Raw genomic sequence first — 21,302 nt, 5'->3', positions numbered from 1 at the left:
TGGGAGGTTTAAGCTGGCTGCTGACTTAGGCAACGAGATGCGTACTGGTTATTTTCCACCCCCGTGAGGTTTAAGTCTGTCCCCTTTGCTCTGGGAACGTCCTCGGAGCGGAAGGAACCCAGGCAGAGCGATGCCTACTTTGGAGCAGCAAAGCTGGAGTTCCCCGTTTGGGGGGGTGGGGGTGGGGGGGGGGAAGAAGAGAGGCCTGGGTGCACGCAGTGCGCATGTGCGCACTTGGCAGCGCTCCCCTAGCGCTGGGTGCGCGCCCGACCCACCGTTTTCCCCGCGGTCTGCACCCGCTGGTGACTCGTACGCACGCGCGTGGGGGAGGGGGAAGGGAGTAGGGAGGGTCAGGCCATTAACCCCTTCAGATCCTACCTGGTCGGGCTGAGTTCTGGCCTGGGCCGGCATGCCCTGGGCTATCCCGCGGTCCGAGCAGGGACGCAGCTTCGGGCACCAGCCAGTCCCTGGGCCTCGAGCGGGCAGTGGAGGGGTGCAACCCGGCCCACGGCGGTCACTCCGCCGCAAAGCGGAGAAGTGCGCGCTTGGTGGCAGTGGGTCTAGGAATCTTGCGTGGTTGGGGGGTGGGGGGGGGATAGATGCCCCCCACTTCGTTGCAAATCCAACCGGATCCACTCCGCTTGTGGTTTGAAATTGCCCGCGCCAGCCTCTACCCCCAAGTTCAAAAGTTAGGCGGGAGAAAGCGGGGAGCTAGAGAAGGCGCGGGGACCTCGGAAATAGCTGCGCAGGTCCTGGGAGCGCCCGCCACCCCGCCCCAGCTACAGATCCTCCAAGCTTTGGGGAGGGAATCAGCCAGGGCTGTCTCCCCATCAAGCTGACTTGACAACAATTATGAAAGTTTTTAATTAGCTTCTTGTTATCATTCACTTTATTAATTTCCAGAACTCTCAGGCCATGAATTATTCAAAAAGGCAAGGCGAGCCCTGGTGGGCGGCCGCGCGCCCCGGCCTCGCCCGCGCCCGGCTGGACTCTGGCCTGGCACCCGGCCCTGTCCTCTCTCAGCCGGGCCACAGTGAAGGCTCGATCAAATATTAAATCACGTAAATTATTGCGACAAGGCTCATCTCGCAGGTGGAAAGAGACCCCCGCGAGAATTAGATTTCGGTTGCCATTTAAAAACAACAACAACAACAACAACAATTAAGCTTGCGGTGTCCTTTGAAACAGCCCGCTAAGATTGTGTGGCTGCGGGCTGAGGCGGCAGTGGTAATAACACCGACGGCAGAAGTAGACATAACAACGGAGGCCTCAGCTCCCCGTCCCTCTGGCCCCCAAGATCATTAGAGAAAGGCGAGGATCATTGGTGTTTAGCCAGTCAGATGCTCCAACTTCAACTTCCCGACCAAACTATGAGGACGCTTCAATCTGAGAGCTGGGACAGCCGGGAGAGCGGCTGTGTTTCTGGAAGGCGAGCCCCGGGGAGACGTGGGCAGGGCGGTAAAGGGCCTCTGGCTGGAACTAAGTGAGACCTCGCCATGCTCCGGCACACCCTGTCCTCTCTCACGCGCGAGGCCACGTGTAGGAGCTGCCCTCCCCCCCCAAAAAAAATCTTAGTTTCACAAGAAAATACAAATTGATACAGTCACGGCAGTGGGTGCCTACAGTTTATTTATGAGAGTATAATCATAGTTGAGAGCAATTTAAGAACACACATTAGACAAAAATCTATCCAGAATTTAGTTGATGGATCTTGAGGACACCGTTTCTTAGAACTTAAAACAAGAGCAGGACCCCGCGCCAGAAGTGGAATAGAAGACAAATCTAAGACGAATGGATGGCGTTAATGTGGCAGATGCATTTAACGTTGGTTTTGTTTGTTTCCTTTCCTACTCCGCCTCCTGGATTTCCTGAGAAGCTGCAAGGCAAACGGAGCCCAGCTCCCCCCATGAAACTTGGTTTGAGAGTATTCTTTAAAAGAACTGGAGTCACACATGTCCACCCTGACAGGTGCGGAGACAGTCTTCGCTTGAAGTGCCGCAGTCCAGAACCAAAGCACTTCTGAAAGGCATAACCTACCGCAGAATGACAAGCCTTTATCATCCCTTCAGGAGGACATTTAAAAAAATCTTCATGGGTTGACACTTAAGGAGTCTTGAAACAGTCTTATGATTTCTTACAGCCTATATAGATTCACTAACCAGAAAGCAAAACATTTTTTGTTCTGCAGAGCTTCCTGCCACATAGGAAATTCTGCAGAACATGTGTTTTCATGATGTTTTATTAACATAATAGTCTGCTTTATTTTCGGGGCAAGGATTTTGTTTAATACAAAACAAATGCTTAAAGTCTTAATACATACATTCACCATTATAATACAAATGTATTTGCCTGCAACGTTTCTGCTTGAGATGGTTTTAAAATGACTTTTGTAACTCTTTCCATTTGTTCAGTCAGTCTTGATTCTCTAACAATGATATGTGGCCATAGTTTTGATAAAATAACGTATATTCTTTTACAAATACATTCTATTAAAACTCTGATATTTCAAATCAATAACAACGGAAGCAAACCAAGTTTGATGGGGGCCTATTTTTACAAACGCCTCTGGTGGGGTTTTTTTTTTTGTTGTTGTTGTTTAAATCAAACAACTGTTTAAAATCACAGCTTTTAAACTGTACTGTTCTTTTTTGAACACAATGGTTTCTTTCACAGATTTGCAGGTGAAATTAAAGGTAATTAAAACAAGATGACTTCAGAAGGTATAACTACAGCTATTAAGAAACTGTACATTTGGCATCTGAGCTACTCCCAGGTCACCAAGAAATGGGGAATTTCTGGTCACTCTGGAGAGTGAGTGGCATGCTAAATGTTCTAAATGGACAGAAGCACTTGACAAGATAACCTGAACAGATCAGCGGATGATATTTGAATTTCTAACATTTTTTTTTGGTATTTTAGGAGAGGACAGTACATTAAAAAAAAAAAAAACGTTTTCAGGCCAGTTATTTATTACTCTCCACCAGTCTGAATGGAGTGCTGTGGCTTAAGAATATCTTCAGTTATAAAAGAAAACAAACTTTGATGAACACAGGCAACTAATATAGAATTCATTTTATTCAGAGCACCACTTTTCACATTAGTTATCTGAAAGTGAATTCTTATTCAGCAAAAAGGAAACAAGATAGAAAGAAAGAAAGAAAGAAAGGAAGAAAGAAAGAAAGAAAAAGAAAGAGAGGAAGGAAAGAAGAAAGGAGGGAGGGGAGGGAAGGAAGAAAAAGGAGAGATGGAGGGAAAGTAGGAGGGAGAGTGGGGAGAGAAGGAAGAAAGAAAGAAAAACAGAACACAAAAACCATGATCATATTTTCCCTTCCTTTGGTCTCCCCTTGACAACCTACCACCCATCCCCCACACACCCCTTTTTTGTTTGGTTGTTTTTTGTTGTTATAAGAATCGTTTCATTTGTTGAACATCTCTACCAAGATTTGGCCCAATATATACACAAAAATGCACCCAAATCATAAAACTGCTCTTCTTTCAGTTTTGTTTTATTTGTAAGTGTACGGGACACATCCCCCTGGTGGATGTTGACGCACAGAATGGTTCTGATAAAAGTGAGGGAGGGAAAAGGTAATAGAGCAATGACATAACCAAGGAGAAAGCTTAGCAGACATACATGGACAGGTAGATCAACCCGTGAGACATTTCAGGATTAACGCTGGCAGTTTATAACCACTGTGTGAGTGTGTGCATGAAATAAAATATTTACAATAATCTTCCTTTCTTCCTTTTCCTCTAAATACAAGAATATGACAAGTGTGTTTTCCGTGGAAACAGGCAGTAAGTAGACTGTGAAATCACACTATCCACAAAACGGTCTACCAGAAAGCTAGCCCAGTTTAGTGCTCAGTTTCAAATGCATAGAATGTTTGCGCTGCAAACAATGATATACAACATAATTAAATAAATAATGCCTAACCAGAGTGAGACCTAATTGTGTTTCTTTCTGTACCTTTCAGATCATGCATGGTTTCTGTCTTGTTAAACAGTAAAGTTTTTTTCCCCTCTCATTTGCTGTTGTTTTTTTAAGATATGGTTAAAGGATGACAACAAACAACCCACTGAGTAACCAAGGAGTTTCTTGTACACAAAGCAGGCATTTTACCTAACCACCTTCTAATCTTGTTCTCATTGTAAAAAAGAAAGAAGAGAGAAAGAAGAAATCCATCAGCAGCTTGTAAAACACCTTGATCATGACTATGAAATGCTACACATGAGTTTCTATTCGGGAAACTGATAGTGCAAATTAAAGTTTTTGCTACCCAATATTTATCCCCAGTAATAAATGACTCTTGAATAATACCAACCAAAGAAAACAGTTGTTCTGCCTTCCCCCGGGGAACATGCAGACCTCTTTGAAATAAATAGGGGAGGGCTTTAAGTCTGTCTCCCTCTCTTCTGGGAATTTAGGTGATCTTCTGAAAGCAGAAACTTCTCAGCATTTCAACAACTTCATGTTCTCCAAGAGAGGAGGAAATGGGACCTAGAAGAGCCAGATGAGTCTTATTCACTGGAGAAAAGTGAAAAATGGGAGGAACTATCTCTCCTAATAGGTTTCATCCTATCCGTGTATTTGAATAAATGGAGGGGGGAATATACAGGTTGAAATAAGTCAGACTGGGGAAAAAAGATTTTTAAATGGACAAAATAAGGTTAAATCCTGTGTGTTGGGGAGATGAATTGTTTTGAAAGTCTGTTCTGTAGATCTTAAATATGAGCAAAAAATGGAAAAAAATACAATCTTACTATAATTATATCCTTTTTCTAGAATAAAGTATTTGCTTCAGAGACAGCCGGAAACTTCTGTGTTTTAGATTGTAGTTAACTCTCCTTTCCTTAAGTCCCTCACCTGATCTGAGTCCCAGCCCAGACCACGGGGCAGTTAGCCACTGGGCAGCTGGAAAACCAAAATTCTGTGTAAATAGGCAACCAATCCTATAAGCTAGGCTGTGCCCCACTTACTTCCCCAGCCACTGAGTCTCTTGGTAACAGAGGAAATAAATCAAAGAGTATGGTGAGATTTCGAGGGGAAAATTAAACAGGCAGATCCACTAGCTTCGCTACCCGGAATTTCACCTTCCAATTCTTTTGGTTTTGGGTTTGTTTTTTTACTCAATTCGCCTGTGTAGAGTTGGGGGGTGGGGGATAACCGTGAAGCTTGCGATCTCTCTCTTTTTTTCTCTCTCTCTCTCTCTTTCTCTCATCCTTGGAGGAAAATGAAGCTGCAGGTTACTGCTCCCGGGAGCTGAATATATCTAAAGCATTTTTTTTCATTGCTTTTGTTTTACTGATTTTGTCTTTATTTGTCTAGTAATTAGTGTTATTTTGGTGGTTGGTAGTTTTGTTTTTGTACATAAATCCTTGGTCCCCAGGAAGATTTTTGATAAGTGATTTAAGTGTCTCTGGTCAAACAAAATCCATTTCCCAACCCTTCCCCGATCTCCCCCACCCTAGCCCTCAGAACCATCCTGCTCCTCAAAACCCCCTGCTCCACTCTCCACATTCCTCCCCTCCCGCTTCCCGGTCACCCCAATACTGCTTCTCCCCGGTCTCCAGCCACCCCTTTCTTCACACTCAGCCTCCTTCTCCTCTAGGCAGGACCGGCTAAGGCAGGAAGAGCAGGGCGGGGCAGGGGAAAAGAGCCCGAGGAGAAACTCCCCAGACGCCAGCAGGGTCACTGGGACACTCCACATCCATCCAACCGAGGGGGAACAGGCCAAAGAAAAGCCCCCCGAAACGGCTCCCACTCGGCTCCCCTCTCGGCCCCGCCCGGCGCCTCCCGCCCACCCCTCTCAGTAAGTGGCGGAGAATTTCATCCGCTTCTGCTTCTGTCTCTGGTTGCAAAACCACACCCGCACCACGTTCTTTTTGAGGTCCAGTTTCTCGGCGATGGCGGCGATCTTCTCGGACGAGGGCCGGGGCTGCACGGCAAAGTAGGCCTCGAGGGAGCGCTTCTCGGGCGCGGCGATGGAAGTCCGCTTGCGCTTCTTCTCGCCGCCGTTGAAGAGCTCGGGCTTGTTCATTTTCTCGCGCTGCGCGCCCTCGGCCTCCTCCAGCCACGCCTGCAGGATGGGCTTGAGCGCGATCATGTTGTTGTGCGACAGCGTGAGCGACTCGAACCTGCAGATGGTGCTCTGGCTGAGCGAGCCCACGCCCGGGATCTTGAGGTTGGCCAGCGCCGAGCCCACGTCGGCCTGCGTCACGCCCAGCTTGATGCGCCGCTGCTTGAAGCGCTCGGCGAACGCCTCGAGCTCGCGCGGGTCCGTGTCCGAGTCGCAGATGGACGCCAGGCCCGCCGCGCCCACCACCGCCGCCGCCGCCGACGCCGCCGCCACCTGCCCGGCCGCCGCCGCCGCTGCCGCCGCCGCCGCGCCGTGGTGCGCGGCCGCCGCCACCAGCCCCGGGTGCGGCAGCCCAGACGGCATGTTCATGGCGGCCGCCGCCGCCGGGTGCGACAGGTGGCCCAGGCCGTGCATGTGCGGGTGCGGGTGCGCCGAGCCGCCCAGCAGCCCGCCGCCGGGGCCGCCTCCGCCTCCCCCTGGGCCGCCCCCGGGGCCGCCGCCGCCTCCCCCCGGGCCGCCGCCGCCCGGGCCGCCGCCGCCGCCACCCGGGCCGCCGCCGCCCCCGGGGCCGTCATGGGCGCCGCCGCCGCCGCCCGCTGCGCCCGCGCCGCCGGCGCCGGCCATGAGCGCGAGCGACGGCGACGAGATGTGGTCCAGCAGGTCCCCCGGCTCGAGCGCCTGGTGGTGATGGTGGTGGTGGTGGTGGTGGGCCAGCGGCACGGTGGACGTGGACGTGCACGGCACGCTGTTCATCGTGTGGTACGTGGCGTCCGGCTTGAAAGGGTGGCTCTTGCCCTGGGACACCGCGATGTCCACGGCCGCCAGCGCCTCGGCCCGCGCCAGCAGCGTCTCGTCCAGGCTGGCGAAGAGGTTGCTCTGCAGCTGCAGGCGACACAAACCAAACCAAAAAAAAAACCACAAAACCAAAAGAAAACACACACAACAACAACAACAACACACGAGCCGGAAGGCACAACAAGCAAACACAAAGCAACCAAAAATAACGTGGCGGGGGGGGGGGGTGTGGGGGGTGAGAAGAGTGGAGAGCGGGAAAGAAGGGACACACGGGGGGCAAGTAGGGGACGGGGAATAGGGTGGGGTGCAGAAGGGGACACGGCGGAAACACATTCCGGGAACGAAATGTGGAAGACGAAAAAAGAGGGCGAAAAGAAGAAGACACGGAGATGTAACTCGCAGCTGGGGACCCGTGTCGCACACCCGAACACGCACAGCGATCGCCTGTTTTCGAGGCGTGAAATTAACAGAGAAAGTGAAGGGAAGTCGAGGATAATCGCGCCCTCCCCCCCCACCTCGAACTCCCCGACCCGGTCGTAGGCGGACGGGAACTCGACCTTAAGCTCCGCCGGACACAACGTGTCTCCAGGCGGGCTTCCTCTACCAACCCGTGCCCGACTCCGCCCGCCCGCGCCTGGAACCGCACACCCCAGCACCCGAAAAGCCGCGTCTCGGAAGGGGGGGGGGGCGCGGGCCGGTGCCGCGGGCGCGGGGCGCTTACCGGCGGCGTGGGCAAGCAGGCCCGGCGGATGGCCTCGGAGCTGGAGTGCAGCGATGGGTACTTGTGCTCAGGGAGGGTAGGATGCATGGCAAAGTGAGGCTGCTTGCTGTTCATGGACATCATCTTGGCGGCTTGGCATGTAAATCCACAAACACTCCGAAAGTCCGCGGGAAAGTGTGCGCGCCGGCTCCCCCGCCCCCGGCCTCCCTTCCGAGGCTGCGGCCGCGCTGGCTGCTGCGGGTAACGGTAGCTGCTCCGCGGGCTGCTGCAGCCGATCTGTCCGCCGCCCGATGGTCCCGTTGACCGCGCAGAGCGCCGCGCGCGCCGGCCTCGCCGGTCCCGCTTCTCCAGGAGCTCTAGCCCCGCGCGCCGACGGGATGCACTCCTCTTACACCTGCGCCCCACTTCTCGCGCCCGGCCCGGGGAGCTCTCGCGAGAGCTCACGGCCCCACCGCGCTGACAGGCATCTGCTGTCTCCGTCTGCCTGGCGCGCGCTCTACTTTTCGGCCGCGCTGTGCGTCTCTCCGCGCGCGCGCGCGCGCGCGCGCGCGCACTCGTCAGGCCGCGACCAGCGCTGGAGAGACGCTCTTGTAGTGACCACCCGTAAGGACAACGCAGGTGATGCACCTGTAGCTGTCCAGGCATGCGCACTGCTCACCCCACCTTTCCACCTAGGGTCTGCAAAGATCAAAAGGGCCGGCTATTGTCTTAAGACTAGTCACCTTTTGGAAGGAGAAAGACAGGACTTGTAAGCGCGTCCCTCTGTGTGTGTGTGTGGTGTGTGTGTGTGCGCGCGCGCGCGCGTGCATTCCACCACTCCTCTAGCAATTTCTGAATATATGCGCATTACTTAGGCACACCTCCTCTTCTGGACTCCTAACAAGCTGTTATATAATGTATACAGCTGGGCATTTGTATGTTAAATTATGCCTAGGCATTCCTCTGTAAACTGAGAAAAATAACAACATAGAAACGGGGGATGATGCTGTCTTTTGCTTGCAAGAACCTGTTCCTTTCAAGGTTTATAAATAGGTTCCCGGAGAATAATCGTGGTGACAGACATTTGTTTGAAGCAGTCAGACGCTATTGATTTCCACATAATTTAATTTCTCCGCATACTTTGTTGTTGTTGTGAATATAACTGTGTCGGGCACCACCAGTGACAGCCACTTAAGAGCCACAAGGAGCAGGTAGGTGCTTTCTACTCGAGAAAGGCTGTTGAAATGAAATTGTGCATTTCTCTTATTGTTTGTCTTCTTTAGCGGTGTACAAACCCACCTTTCAAACGAGCTCCTAGTGATCTGAGGCATCTAGTAACCAAAAGGAAAAAAATAGTTAACAGAGTGTAGTTGGGATCTTTTTTCTCCTCTTACACACACACACACACACACACACACACACACACGGGCCCACAAACGTGCGCGCGTGCGCGAGTGCACGCACAAAGCTTTTCCTGGCAACTTCAGAAAAAGAAAATCACTTGGGGGTGGGTGTGGAGAGATTATATTAAAAAGAGAACTTTCTTTTCCCTAGCTTTTTGCTCCCCTACCCCACCCCTCTTGTCTCTGCTTGCTTATGTTGTTTTCTTTAATCAGAGACCGGACAAAGCTAACCTATAGGAAAGCATGATTCGAAATATTAATTGAAATCAATTTGAAAAAAAAAATAGGCACAAGCCAGGCAAGAGCCTTCCATTTTTTTAATTACTGTGAAATCAAGATCTAAGAAGAATAAATCAATTAGCCAACCTGTTAAATGGCCCTCATGTGGCAGGCAGATCAAGGGGCTCCCTGGGGAACCACAGTTCAGGTGCTTAAGTCCCTAGGGATGCAGTGCTAGCCTGGGGTGATAATAACCATCCAGATGTTATCACATCTGCCGCCAGCGGCTAGGGGCTGCTTGTGGGAAGCAAAGATCAGATAAATAATCTTTAGGTCTCTCTCACACTAAGGAGGGTTTCGTTTCTGTCAAAGGGCAGATCTCAATTCTATAAATGTAAATCTGCATTTGGGTAGTTCTTATTTCTCTTTTGCCTTAATGTGTGTGTGTATTTAGTATATCCACTCACCCATTAGGATTCTAAGAATAGCCCACAGGCGTCACCACGGCTTTCTCTTTTTTTTTTCTCTTTCCTTTTCTTTTCTGTCCGCCCACCCTCCCTCCCTTTCTCCTAGAGGGAAGTGAGAAGGATGTTCACTGGCTGGTGCAAGAAGGAGCTGCATTTCCATCCATTATGCAGTCCCCTGGGAGTGCTAAATGCAACTTTATCTCCACAAGGAATAGACCATAAGCTGGACATAGCTGGAGGGAAAGAGTGAGTCCTGTGTTCCTTGTCTCACTGGGTGTCCAGGTTTAACCTAATCCATTCTGACACCCATGGAAGACCCCAATGCTCTCCTGCAGGGGAGTAAAAAAGAGCCCCTCCCTGCCACCCAGGGCAAGTGCCTGAAGCACACATGGTGTCTGCCCCCCCCCCCAGAGAAAGGCTTGCCGTTAGAAACCTTAAAGGGTGCAGAACAGACAGAAAAATGGACAGCATGATTTGTAACTAGGTAGCTCTGTGTGGTGTGTGTGTGTGTGTGTGTGTGTGTGTGTGTGTGATAGAGAAAGAGAGAGAGAGAGAGAGAGAGAGAGAGCTTAATACTCCTAGAGAACCTATAAACCCATGACCTCCAGTAACCCCCAAAGGGGGTTTCAGGGGCCTGAAATCAGGTTACCTTTCTACCAAGACCCCCTTCCTAGCTCACCTCTTTTTGGACAACAAAAATGCCTTTCCATCTCTAAGTGAGATTGGACCTGTGCCCAGAATGCCTCCCTCTTTGCAATGAGAAATAGATACCATTTTCCCTTTGCTTCCACTCATGGGCTTGAATGAGGCTCACCTAGACCACATTTTCCCCCACTATGACACTTGTGTAGATCATTGTAGAACAATATATGTGCTGAGGAAGGACGACTGGTCAAGTTGGGGAAAGCCAAGAGAAAAGCCGGGGAAGGTTTACTAAGCCTGAGGGTTGCAAGAAGATCCTTAAATAAGAAGTGAAGCCTGGGCATGGGGGCATGCTTGCCTCTGGCAGAGTTGTAAATCTTTATTCTTTTTCGGTAACTAGTTACTTCACCCTTCCTCATTCAGTTCAGTTGCTCTATTTTCTTTCCTCAAATGCTTGCTAAGCCCTAGTCTGGACTAGTGTAAGACACTGGAGATAAAATGAGATAGAAATTCCAGATGCTATGGGCTCATGCCTGCAATTCTAGCTAGTTGGGAGGCTGAGATCTGAGGATTGTGGCTTGAAGCCAGCCAGGGCATGCAAGCTCCCTGAGACGCTTATGTCTAATTAACTGCCCCAAATCCAAAAGTAGAACTGTGACTCAAGTGGTAGAGTAGTGGCCTTGAGCACAAAAACTAAAGGACAGCATCCAGGTTCTGAGTTCAAGCCCTAGGACCAGCACTCACAGAACAAACAACAGCTATAAATTTTGACGTTTTTCCCGCCAGGAGGTCAGAATCTCTAAGCTTGAGGAAGCCACAGGAGAAAGGTGTTTATGATACTAGTGTAGCAGGTATGATGGAAGGAATGCAACAGAGGAAGGAGGGTGATGCTTGAGGGTTATTAGTCGCATTCCTGCTGGGCCACAGCCCCAGGCTACAGAATAAGGAACACTGATGCCTCTGCCTGCACTTCTGAGGCCACAGTCAAGCCGGGTCCTGTGCCCTATCTATGATGGGTACAAGGGAAGAGAGGTGGGTCTGGACTCAGCCTTCCCATATGGCACTGCTTTGTTTTCCTGCCTTGGCAACTCTTGTATCTCGTTGGCCCCTGCCTGTGCTAATGACTCCCACATGGGGTCTGAGCCTTGGCATAGATTCCTGGGCAATTTTTTCCTCACACAGTTTTCTTATTTAATGACCAACACAGAGCCCCTCACACCCCCCCCCCTTCCCCTTCCATAGCTTTGCATTTTATCAAGAGCGGGAGATAATGAATGCATGGCTATTGATTTCCTAGGAATTTCGGTCCCCAGGGACAGGAAGTCTATCATCTGGATCAGAGACACATTTCTTTCCCTCATTAATTAATTTTCTCCTCCTCCTTTGGCAAGCCTTCCTTCACATTTCCTTTAGCAGAACCTTTTCCTTGAGCTTGGAGAGTAGATTGGTTGGTTGGAGTGCGGACTAGTGGGAGAGGCTCCTTGCTGAACCCCACACCATCCCCGGTGAATTCTCCCAGCCTTTGACCCTCGCCCCAGCCAGGCGGGGGTGGGGGGTGGGAGGGGGGAGAGGAGGGGAGCGCCTGAAAGCCGTTGCGCCCAGAGGGGGTGTCTATGGGAAGTTAGGTTTTGGCTGAGCAACCCCTCTCCTTCGAAGCTTCTCAGGTTGAATCTGAGTCGCCCAGCCCAGGTTACAGACTGGAGATGCGTCTTGGCAATTGAGGACGAAGGTGTCTGGAGGTTGAGTGCTCGGTTCTTCCACGGACTCCAGATGTCTGTCGGTATCCGTCGTTTATCCAGCAGGCATTGCCCAGTTGGAAATAAGGCACTTTTCACTCTCAGCAGACATCTTGTCTGCGGGGAACCCCGAGGCCCCGGAGACCACCAGTTTTGGAGACCACTTTGTGTAGGGTTAAGGTTCAGGCAGGAGAGAAGCAGGCTGCAGGGTAGGGATTGGATGGCGGGCCTCCTAACAGGGGCCCAATTTATGTTCCAGTGAACCTCAGTTTGATACTGTCTGCCTGGAGTGTGAAGCTCCAGAGGGATCTACCCATGGGGAGTACTTTTCCCCTCTCCTCTAAGTCACTTCCCCAGGACCTCGGCTACTTTAATCTCTGGTCTCTCTTAAAGCTTATCCCTGCCTATCTTGGCCGGGGGTGGGGGGGAAGCCCCCCCCCCCCATGATGGCCTCTGGGCTCCCTGCCAGTCCCACCCTGGACTCCCAGACCTCTTCTGGACACTCCGGCCCAGTGCTGGGTGGTGGCCCTGCCCGCGGGGGTCCTCAGGGCTCAGGGCAGCCTGGTGCTGGACGCTTTGCTAGAGGCCACTGTCCTTGACACCCTCCCCCCCCCACACACACACACTGCCTCGCACCCGCTGCCTCTCGCCTCCCTCGTCCCCAAGGTCCCGAGTGGCGGAGCTGTGTTGACAACATCGAACCTCCTCTAGTAAGTAGGGTTCCCGGCTCGACCATGCGGACCCCGGCTTCGGTGGCGGGGACTGGCCGAGGAAGTTCTAAAGTCAACGAACGGACAGATCCATTGTTTTCTTTCTTCTGGCCATTGCATTCAACTATAACTTCCATTGGGGGGACATTTTCCTAGCTGTGGACCACCTCATTCCGACATCTCCTCGTTGTTCCGGAGCCCCAGATGAAGCGTCCCGGTAAAGTTGATGGCTGTGCGCCATCTCTCATCTCCGGGGACTGGGAGCACCTACCTTTCGGAAGCCCCAGCAGTGAGGCCCGATCACTACGATCTGTCCCCGCAGGGCGCGGCCTCCCGGGCCTGAAAGTGATCAGAACCGGGGGGACTCGGGCCTGGGCCCCTGTGACTCAGTTCCCGGGCCCCTCCCTCGGCTCAACCCCAGGCAAACGCAACTAGAACTCTACTACAGACACGCCGGCCCGTGAGCCCCACGCGACGCGAGGGCCGTGCTGTCGCCTCCCCTTCTCCCTGCGGGCCGCTCCGACCCCGATGCACGGACGCCCCGGTGGCCGGAGCTCTGCGCGTGAGCCTGGGCAGCGGAGGTACCACCCCCCCCACCCCCCCCCAGGCTGCGCGGCTCCGGACTGGAGAGGCGGCCGCCGATCGCCCTCCGCTGGCGCGGCTCGGCAGCGGGAAGCAGGATCCCCAAGAGGGTCCCGAAGCGACGGAGGAAACCGCGAGGCTGTGCATCCAAACCCGAGAGAGCCGAGCTGGGTCCTGTCGCCCGGCTCCACCGCTCGCCGGCGCCGCCGCCAGCCTCCCCGCCTCCCCGCCGCCCGCACAAATCAAAGCCCCTTGCGAGGGTACTGGGAAATAGTTGCCTTGTCATGTAACACATTGCCCTGATTTATTATAAAATTTTAACGAAATCATGCATATTTTAACAGCCTTTAATCACTGCATGAAAATTTAATTCATGGACTGTAGCGCGTTTAAATAAATGAAGTGTTAATTCATTAGGATTAATTAATTTGTTAAAGGATTGTGTGCAAGGTTAAGGTGGAAAGAAAACTCTTTGTTGGTTTCGCGTCTTAATCGTCAGGTTTCTAGAGTGATCATAAAATGAAAAGAAGCCGCAGAACTGGCCCTTCGAGTGGGGCCCGGGCCCATGGGAGCGCAGGAACTCTGGCTGGAGGGGTCAGGGTGGGTTTGTCCTCCCCAGGCGAGCAATCTGACAGGAGAGCAGAGGGGAACGGAACCCGGGCTGAGTTGGCTGGGAGGGGGCAGAATGTGAGCCCAGGTTGGGGAGCCAGCCCTGCTTCCTCACCGTGAACGCCGAGGTGATCCTATGGGTGAGGCGAGGTTATCCCTTCTAGCCCTCCGAGAGCCAAGGCTTGACTTAATGGACAGTTGATAGACCGCCCCCCCGCCCCCCCCCCCCCCCCCCCGCCCCAAGCCTTCCAGCGCCCAGGGAGTCACTGTCTCGCCATCGAGCCGCCGGTTCAGGAGGCCGGGGCAGGACCCTGAGCAGCCTGAGACTTGACAAGAGGTCAAAAGCTCCACTTGCAATCTCAGAATGAAGCTCTATGGAAAGTCTTTTTCAGTCTTGGATCTCTGACTTTAGTAGGTGTTTCCTTTCTTTCTACTCTCGCTTCTGGGACAATCATATCCAGACATGCAGAAGTCATGTCCTCCTTGGGAGGGCGGGGAGAAACTCTTATTCATCCTTCAAGACCCAGTATGAAAACGCTGCCACTTTTTCCCTATGCCCAGACTCTCTCTACAAAATGAAAAGTTTGCTACTCGCCAATGTTGTAAGAAACAAATTGAACCAGAATTTTATCTTCCCTTTAGTAAATACCTAAGTCAAACATTTGCCCCATGGGGGAAAAGATTTTTACACCCCCAAATGATAATCACATACAATCCACACTTACATCTTTTTTGTCATTTAATACCATCCATCTTTATCAGAGGGTGTGATTCCTATTCAGACACAGCACACAGGAATTGACTACCTTGTCGGGCTGCAAATCAAGGTATTCTAGACCCCTTCAGTCACATAAAACCGAAGACCACCTTAGCCTGGGCTTAAGATGGATTCTTAACTCTGCATCTTAATAGATGCTTCCTTGCTATGAGTGGGGTTCCGAGAATTAGGCAATAAATGTTCACTATGCACTCTGAGATCATTGCTTAAAAGGTTTTCTCTCTGCCAAGTATTATTAAAGGGATCAAGTTACATAATGATAGGCAAAGACTGTATTGTTAGAACGCCCACAAATAGGAATAGAAAACCTGTGAGGAGCTAGGAAATTTCTTATCTAACTGGCCACACACCATTAACTGTTAATTTCAACTTGATATTTTACAATATTATCCACAGGTACAGAAGTGATGAGGAAACCCCATTCATGTATACTCTGAATAATTAAACACTCATTTATATACAGCTAACTGAATTATATTGTCCAGGACCAAGTTCTCTTGTTCACTGGTACCTTTGCTTCAAACAGGAAAGCAAACAGGTGACTGGAAGGCATATTTTAAATTAAAGGACTGTCAATCTTAGTGTACTATTTCCAGTTCTTTAAATTTTTTCCCTAGTTTTTCCTTTCAGCTGGTGCTGTAAAACACAAAATGACTTGTAACTTTTTGATGGGCTGAAACATTTTTTAAATGAAGAGGAAACCATTTTGTTTGTCCTGACAACAAACCATCATCTTTTCAGTCACATAGATGTGTCATTTCAGAAAGATCCAAACAATGAACTAAGTGCCTACATAAAATGAACTACATGCCTGCTTAACTTACCACTAGTGTTTCTTTTTAAAAATCAGCTTTAGTGAATGAACCAACTAGGAGGGGAAGGTTAAATTCACAAAAATGCCAGTGAGTGTGAATCTTTAAACTTAGAAGTGGTACACACATAGAAGTTCTATCCCTTGGGACTGGGGGTGTAGCTCAAGTGGTAGGGCGCTTGTCTGACAAGAAGTTCTATCCCTAAGCTTTTGTTTAGATCCAGAAACCTAGGCAGAAATTGAATGCTATTTAGAAAGAAGTATACTAACACACACACACACACATACTTTAATAATCATTGGGAACTTTCACATCCATTTTACCTTTGGGGCACAGCTTGGAACTCACAAAAAGGGAGATCACGAATTCAAGTCTCAGAGATAGGGGTTTAACCATTCCCACTGGGTGGGTCACTAGTCTGTGGTCTGCTTTCCAGTAATTGGAGATGGATCATAGTAAGTATCTCAGGGTTTGGAAGGGATTAAAGGAAAGGCAAAGTATTTGGCTTCAGTAGTGTTTTGTTCTGTGGTGTGGATATATAATAGGTGTATCTGCAAATCAGAGAGGTAAAGATGGATAAAGATGGTAAAGATGTGATAAAAATCAAAATGAGGGACTGCGGATATGGCCTAGTGGCAAGAGTGCTTGCCTTTTTTACATGAAGCCCTGGGTTCAATTCCTCAGCACCACATATATAGGAAAGGCCACAAATGGTGCTGTGGCTCAAGCGGCAGAGTGCTAGCCTTGAGCAAAAAGAATCCAGGGACAGTGCTCAGGCCCTGGGTCCAAGCTCCAGGACTGGCAAAAAAAAAAAAAATCGAAATGACTGTCTTCTTTAAAGGATATTATGAATTTAATGTGTACAATACTTGTTTAGGGAAGATGGATACTTTTCAAAGTGGCTGAGGAATATTCTGGTATTTTCTGGTAATATTTTTCTGAAATAATTTTCTGATAATCTTCTGACAACAGGCACACAGCTTTCATCCAAGCTTGTAATTGGCAAATGGGTCTACATATTCCAGTTTTCACAGCACAATGTTAGCATGTTATATGGATTAAAAACAGACACATGGTGGGTTATAGAATTCCTACTTTAGCTCCTTTGAGCTGTTATTAACAAAATACCTTAGATTAGCTAATTTATATAAAAAAAGAAATGTAGTTTTCACAGTTCTGGAGGCGGGGTGGGGGGGGCGGAGTTGGGAATCAAGAGACCAGCAGATTTGGTATCTGATAAGGGGTTATTCTTAGCTTCAAAAAGATGTTGTCCAAATACCTAAAGGGGGAAATATGCTCCTCTTTTGGATCTTGTTTATAAGGAAATAAAGCCACTTCCCCAAAAATCCACCTCTTAGTACCATTACCTTAGGAAGCCCCAAGTACTCAAGACTTGGCGGCTATCCCTGAGCTTTTTTAGCTCTACTTAGGGCTTTTTAGTAGTTAGCTGGAGTTAAGTGTCTCATGGACTTTCCTGTCCAGGCTGGTTTTGAACTATGATCTTCAGATCTCAGCCTCCTGAGCAGCTAGGAGTACCCAAGTGAAATACCAGCTATTGGTGCACATAATATACTTTTTTAGAGCCTAAATTAAAAAAATTGTGCTTAGCACTTACCTCTTCTTAGACTTTCAATACTTTAAAACTATACTACACATATAAAATATACATAATAAAACAAACATCATGCTCCATATTAGCTTTTTCTGGTTATTATTCTGACGGAGCATCATTTTCCAAAGTCATAAAGTGATTTATTCTATTTTTATGAGGCTATTATAACAAGGGTCAGCAAATTTCTATAAGAGGCCAGATTATAAATATTTTGGCCATATGGTGTCTGCTGTAACTAACTCTATTCTTCCAGTGTGAATCAGCCACATGTAGAATGCAAACAAATGGATGAGCATAGTTGCACTCCAACAGGACTTCCTTGAGAAACAGTAAAAATTGAATTTCCTGTGTCACTCTCTAGATTTTTAAAGACAATTTTAAGAATTCAAAAACTGTAAAACACTTTTTTTTTTTTTGCTAATAGACCTTTCAAAAACAGGTACAGACCAGATTTAAACCCAGGGTCAACTGCTAGATTATAAAATCAATTGAAAGTAAGTTTCTCTGGTCTTTATAGGTTAATTCAATATCTTAGGTAATATCAAGACATAAAGTGCTTATGACATCCTTTATTCAATTCACATAGAAAAGCATGCAGTATTAATGTAAAACAATACAGTATTAATGTAAAACGTTCAGTGCACATTAGATAAACAAGTCATTAGCATACAAACCCATTTGTAAAGGCCTACATAGGCATCCTCAACATGTTGAGAATAATACAGTTCTTTAAGACCTAAATTAAAAAAAAAATTGTGCTTAGCTCTTATCTCTTCTTACCCTCTCAATACTTTTTATTGAAAAAAAAAGTACCACATAAAATATATTCTATTAGCCAATTAAAACTGCTTTTTCTTAAGGATGGAAAATACAGCAAGCAAAAAGGCTACCATGCGTACAGTTTCCACAAAGAATAGTAACATGCAAACCTTTCCTGGGATATAGATGGATCAAGAATGTAGCAGAGTACCTTCCCAGCTGTACACATCTGGAAAGTGAAGATACGATGTTTACATCCCTCCAAACCCAACTGCTCCTTGCACTCACTTGATTTTGGACTTTACACACACAGAAAAAAGATGAGCAAATATAAGTCTGCCACAAAGTGGATATTTTCACAGAAAAACAGATTCTTGCTGGAGCTGTAATCCTAGCCACTCAGGAGGCTAGGATCTGAAAGATCACGGTTTGAAGCCACCCAGTCAAGAAAGTCTATGAGACTCTTTATCTTCAATTAACTTACAAGAAGCCAGTACAGTACTGTGGCTCAAATGGTAGATCCCTAGCCTTGAGTGAAAAAGCTCAAGGATAGCACAGAGGCACTGAGTTGAAGCCTCAGGAACAATACAAAGAAAGAAACAAACAAAAATCCCCAAAACATACTCTTTGATACTAGTAGAATATTTTCACAAAAACTGGACAAAACATAATGATACAAAAGAAAAAGTAAAGAGTGCTATTTTTCCATCATGGCCTTATATAAAAGTTAGGTCATGACTAAACATTAAAAGGGAGGAGGAAGGGGTAGAAATTTCCACCCAAGGAAAAGCTTTGAAGAAACCCATGTCTTGTAAGTGTTAAAAGTTATTAAAGAAACCATGTTCTGAAGATAACTGAGCCTCACTAACAGGCTACTGTATCTACCAGTTAAATACAACCAACTTGGATCCATATAATACCCATTAAAAAACAAAGTCCAACCTCCCTCTCCCTATTTTCTCTAGTCAAAAAGATTCCCCTTGCTCCCAAAACAAAACCAAAATCCCCACAAAAACCAGTGGTGTTTTCAACATGAATTAAGTTCTCTGGGTACAGGTTAACCCACTATTCTGACTTAACTAAAGATGATCAATTTAAGATTGTGTAGAACATTTATGAAGGAAAAAAATTACTTTAAAAACATTTCCATTCCCTTCAGGACGAAAACAAAATGACATCCCCAAGAAGTCAACTTTTGGTTGCTTTCGATGGACTGGCATTGGAAAGGCTGCTCTGTATTTTCCTTTTTGTTGATTGATTCACATTTTTATTCCTCTTTTCAGGCACAAAGGAAGTAGACCAAGGAGACTGAAGGTGGTTATGAAGGCTGTGCATGTCTGAGGACATCTTAAACAAAGAGGACCCAAACCTTTGATCTTCAAATAGAGCACGTGTACTGCTTAACAAAACATCCTGGGAGAACTCTGTCTGAAACAAACAGCGTGGAGGTTTGACTTCATTAGTAGCTGGATTCGAAGAGGAGTGGAGTGAAAAATCTTCATTCATCTCTTGGTCAGGTGGGGAGAGGAGAAAAAATGAAGTGGGTTTCCACTCATTTCCATTTTCTAACTGATCACTAGCAGTTAGAGGATCCAGTTTAGTTCCTTCTTCCAACTTATCAGGCCCCTCCAGAAAGTCACTGCCTTGAGATGACTTGGATAAACTATCCAAATCTACTGACTTGAAACCGTTATTATTACAGGGGCTCTTGCTGTTGTCCGACTCTGACATCATGGAATCCAACTCGGAGATTTTGTCAAGGTAAGCGGCATCCATTGAAGCCTCGCTGGATGTCCTCGTGCGGTTCATTTCAAAAGAACGAATACAATTCACCCTTTTGGATAAGCAGGAGCCCGATTTCTCACTTAGTTTTGAAGGTATTTCTCCAACAGAATTTGCTATTGTGCTCCCCTCGGAACTTTCAAAATCCAAGTTCTGGGCATAGCTTGTAGAGCAACAATCCCAAAATCTTGTCTTTGCAGAAGTAAAAGATTCTGCTTTCTTTTCATTTTCATTTCTACTGGTACCATCTGCAGGATCTTTGTTGCAAACATTTGTAGAATCACTAAAATCATCAAACACGAGTTTTCTGAGATGGTTTGACTGCTTTTTGGTACCTCCTGATTTGATCACGGTACTGTCTCTATTTTCTGGAGTATTTAATTGAAGGCAACTGAGAGACAAGGGAGTACAAGGAGCTGGAAGATCATAAAGCTCTTCATCTTTGTAGGGGACACAGTCACTTGGCTTATTACCCCACTCTCCTTCTAAGTAAGTGTCCATACTTGTATCTGTCACATCTAACATTATTTCTACCTGTTTAGGATAGAGGTCTTTGTTCTTAGGACAGTTTGGTTCAATTTTGCTCGTGTTTTCTTGTCTGGTAGAGCTGGTGTCCAACAATCTGCTGCTGGAAGGCTGAGCCAGGTGAGAACTGGCAGAGGCTGTGCCAGGCTGCTTTCTGGCGCTATTGCCTTGAGTCTTTGAGGCCACCTCCTCCTCACTGCTTTTGGACCCCTTGGCGTCAGTAGAAAGCACTCTCGGGCAAATAGAATCCATAGTTTCCTTCTCTTCACTTGAATTTTTCAGTTGTGCAACTTGAGATTCTAGTTCCTCTATATATTTATCACTTCGCTCCAAGGCTTTCTTCAGCCGATTGGTCTCACGTTCATACTGTTCCACTTTGGACTGAAGAGCAGCAACTGTAAATCTTCCAAACCTAGGAAGGAGAGAAGGATGGTTAATCTTATAGCTCAAGCCATTTTCTTCTCAAAGTTTAACAATGCAAAATTCCTCAGCCTATTCTAATTTCACATAATATTACAGTTCAGACCTTTGGATGAATAGGACACAAACACTGCCAATTGTAATATTGTTTTCCTACTTGCACTGTAATAAGCAAATTATAATAACAGCAAAGTTCTAATAGGACATTTTGGTGGCAGAATCAAACTAGTGGTAGCAGAGAGGCATAAACTCACTGATGATTTTGCCTTCCAAAAGCTACCTATCAATTCAGCTCATATATTCATGAAGTTATCCCCTAAAACAATGGCAAAGATTTATGATAACATTTGAACAGTGGTCCACATCTTGAAATATTTACATTCAATCATTTTCCTTTCGTACAGCACTGTTTTACAATACATTTCTTCCACAATGTCACCTTGTCAAACATAAAACACCAATTTGAAATTCAGAAATCTTAGAAGTCCCAAGAGGGGTGGTTTTAAATACTTATTTGGACCCTTTCAATTACAGCCAACCTTGATATGAAGCTTTCCCTGGCATTTCTGAGTGCTGGGCTTTAATTCATTTCAGTGCTACTTATTTTTGGCATTTTACAACTGTGTAGGATATCAATCTCATTTTTTCCAACTTTGAAATACCAAGTCTGG

At 47.6% G+C, this 21,302-nt stretch overlaps 2 protein-coding genes across 2 annotated transcripts in view; both read right to left on the bottom strand.

Moving 5' to 3' along the window:
• Positions 1-5,810: 5,810 nt before the first annotated feature.
• On the bottom strand, positions 5,811-7,719 carry Pou4f1 (POU class 4 homeobox 1). Its single transcript, XM_048340801.1, has 2 exons — positions 7,597-7,719; positions 5,811-6,962 (listed from the first exon to the last, which is right to left on the bottom strand). Exons 1-2 carry the CDS (start codon positions 7,717-7,719, stop codon positions 5,811-5,813), a joined length of 1,275 nt encoding a protein of 424 aa, XP_048196758.1.
• Positions 7,720-18,481: 10,762 nt separating this feature from the next.
• Obi1 (ORC ubiquitin ligase 1) overlaps positions 18,482-21,302 on the bottom strand; it is a 31,264-nt gene continuing 28,443 nt past the window's right edge. The window contains exon 6 of the mRNA XM_048341202.1: positions 18,482-20,623. Coding sequence (XP_048197159.1) covers positions 19,093-20,623 — 1,531 coding nt within the window. The 3' untranslated portion in view covers positions 18,482-19,092. The remainder of the gene's footprint in view (positions 20,624-21,302) is intronic.

The sequence above is a fragment of the Perognathus longimembris genome, chromosome 3 (assembly GCF_023159225.1).
Source record: "Perognathus longimembris pacificus isolate PPM17 chromosome 3, ASM2315922v1, whole genome shotgun sequence".
In the NCBI taxonomy this organism is placed as follows: domain Eukaryota; kingdom Metazoa; phylum Chordata; class Mammalia; order Rodentia; family Heteromyidae; genus Perognathus; species Perognathus longimembris.
The sequence above is the reverse complement of the archived record's forward strand: the minus strand, read 5'-3'. Positions and strand labels throughout refer to the sequence as shown.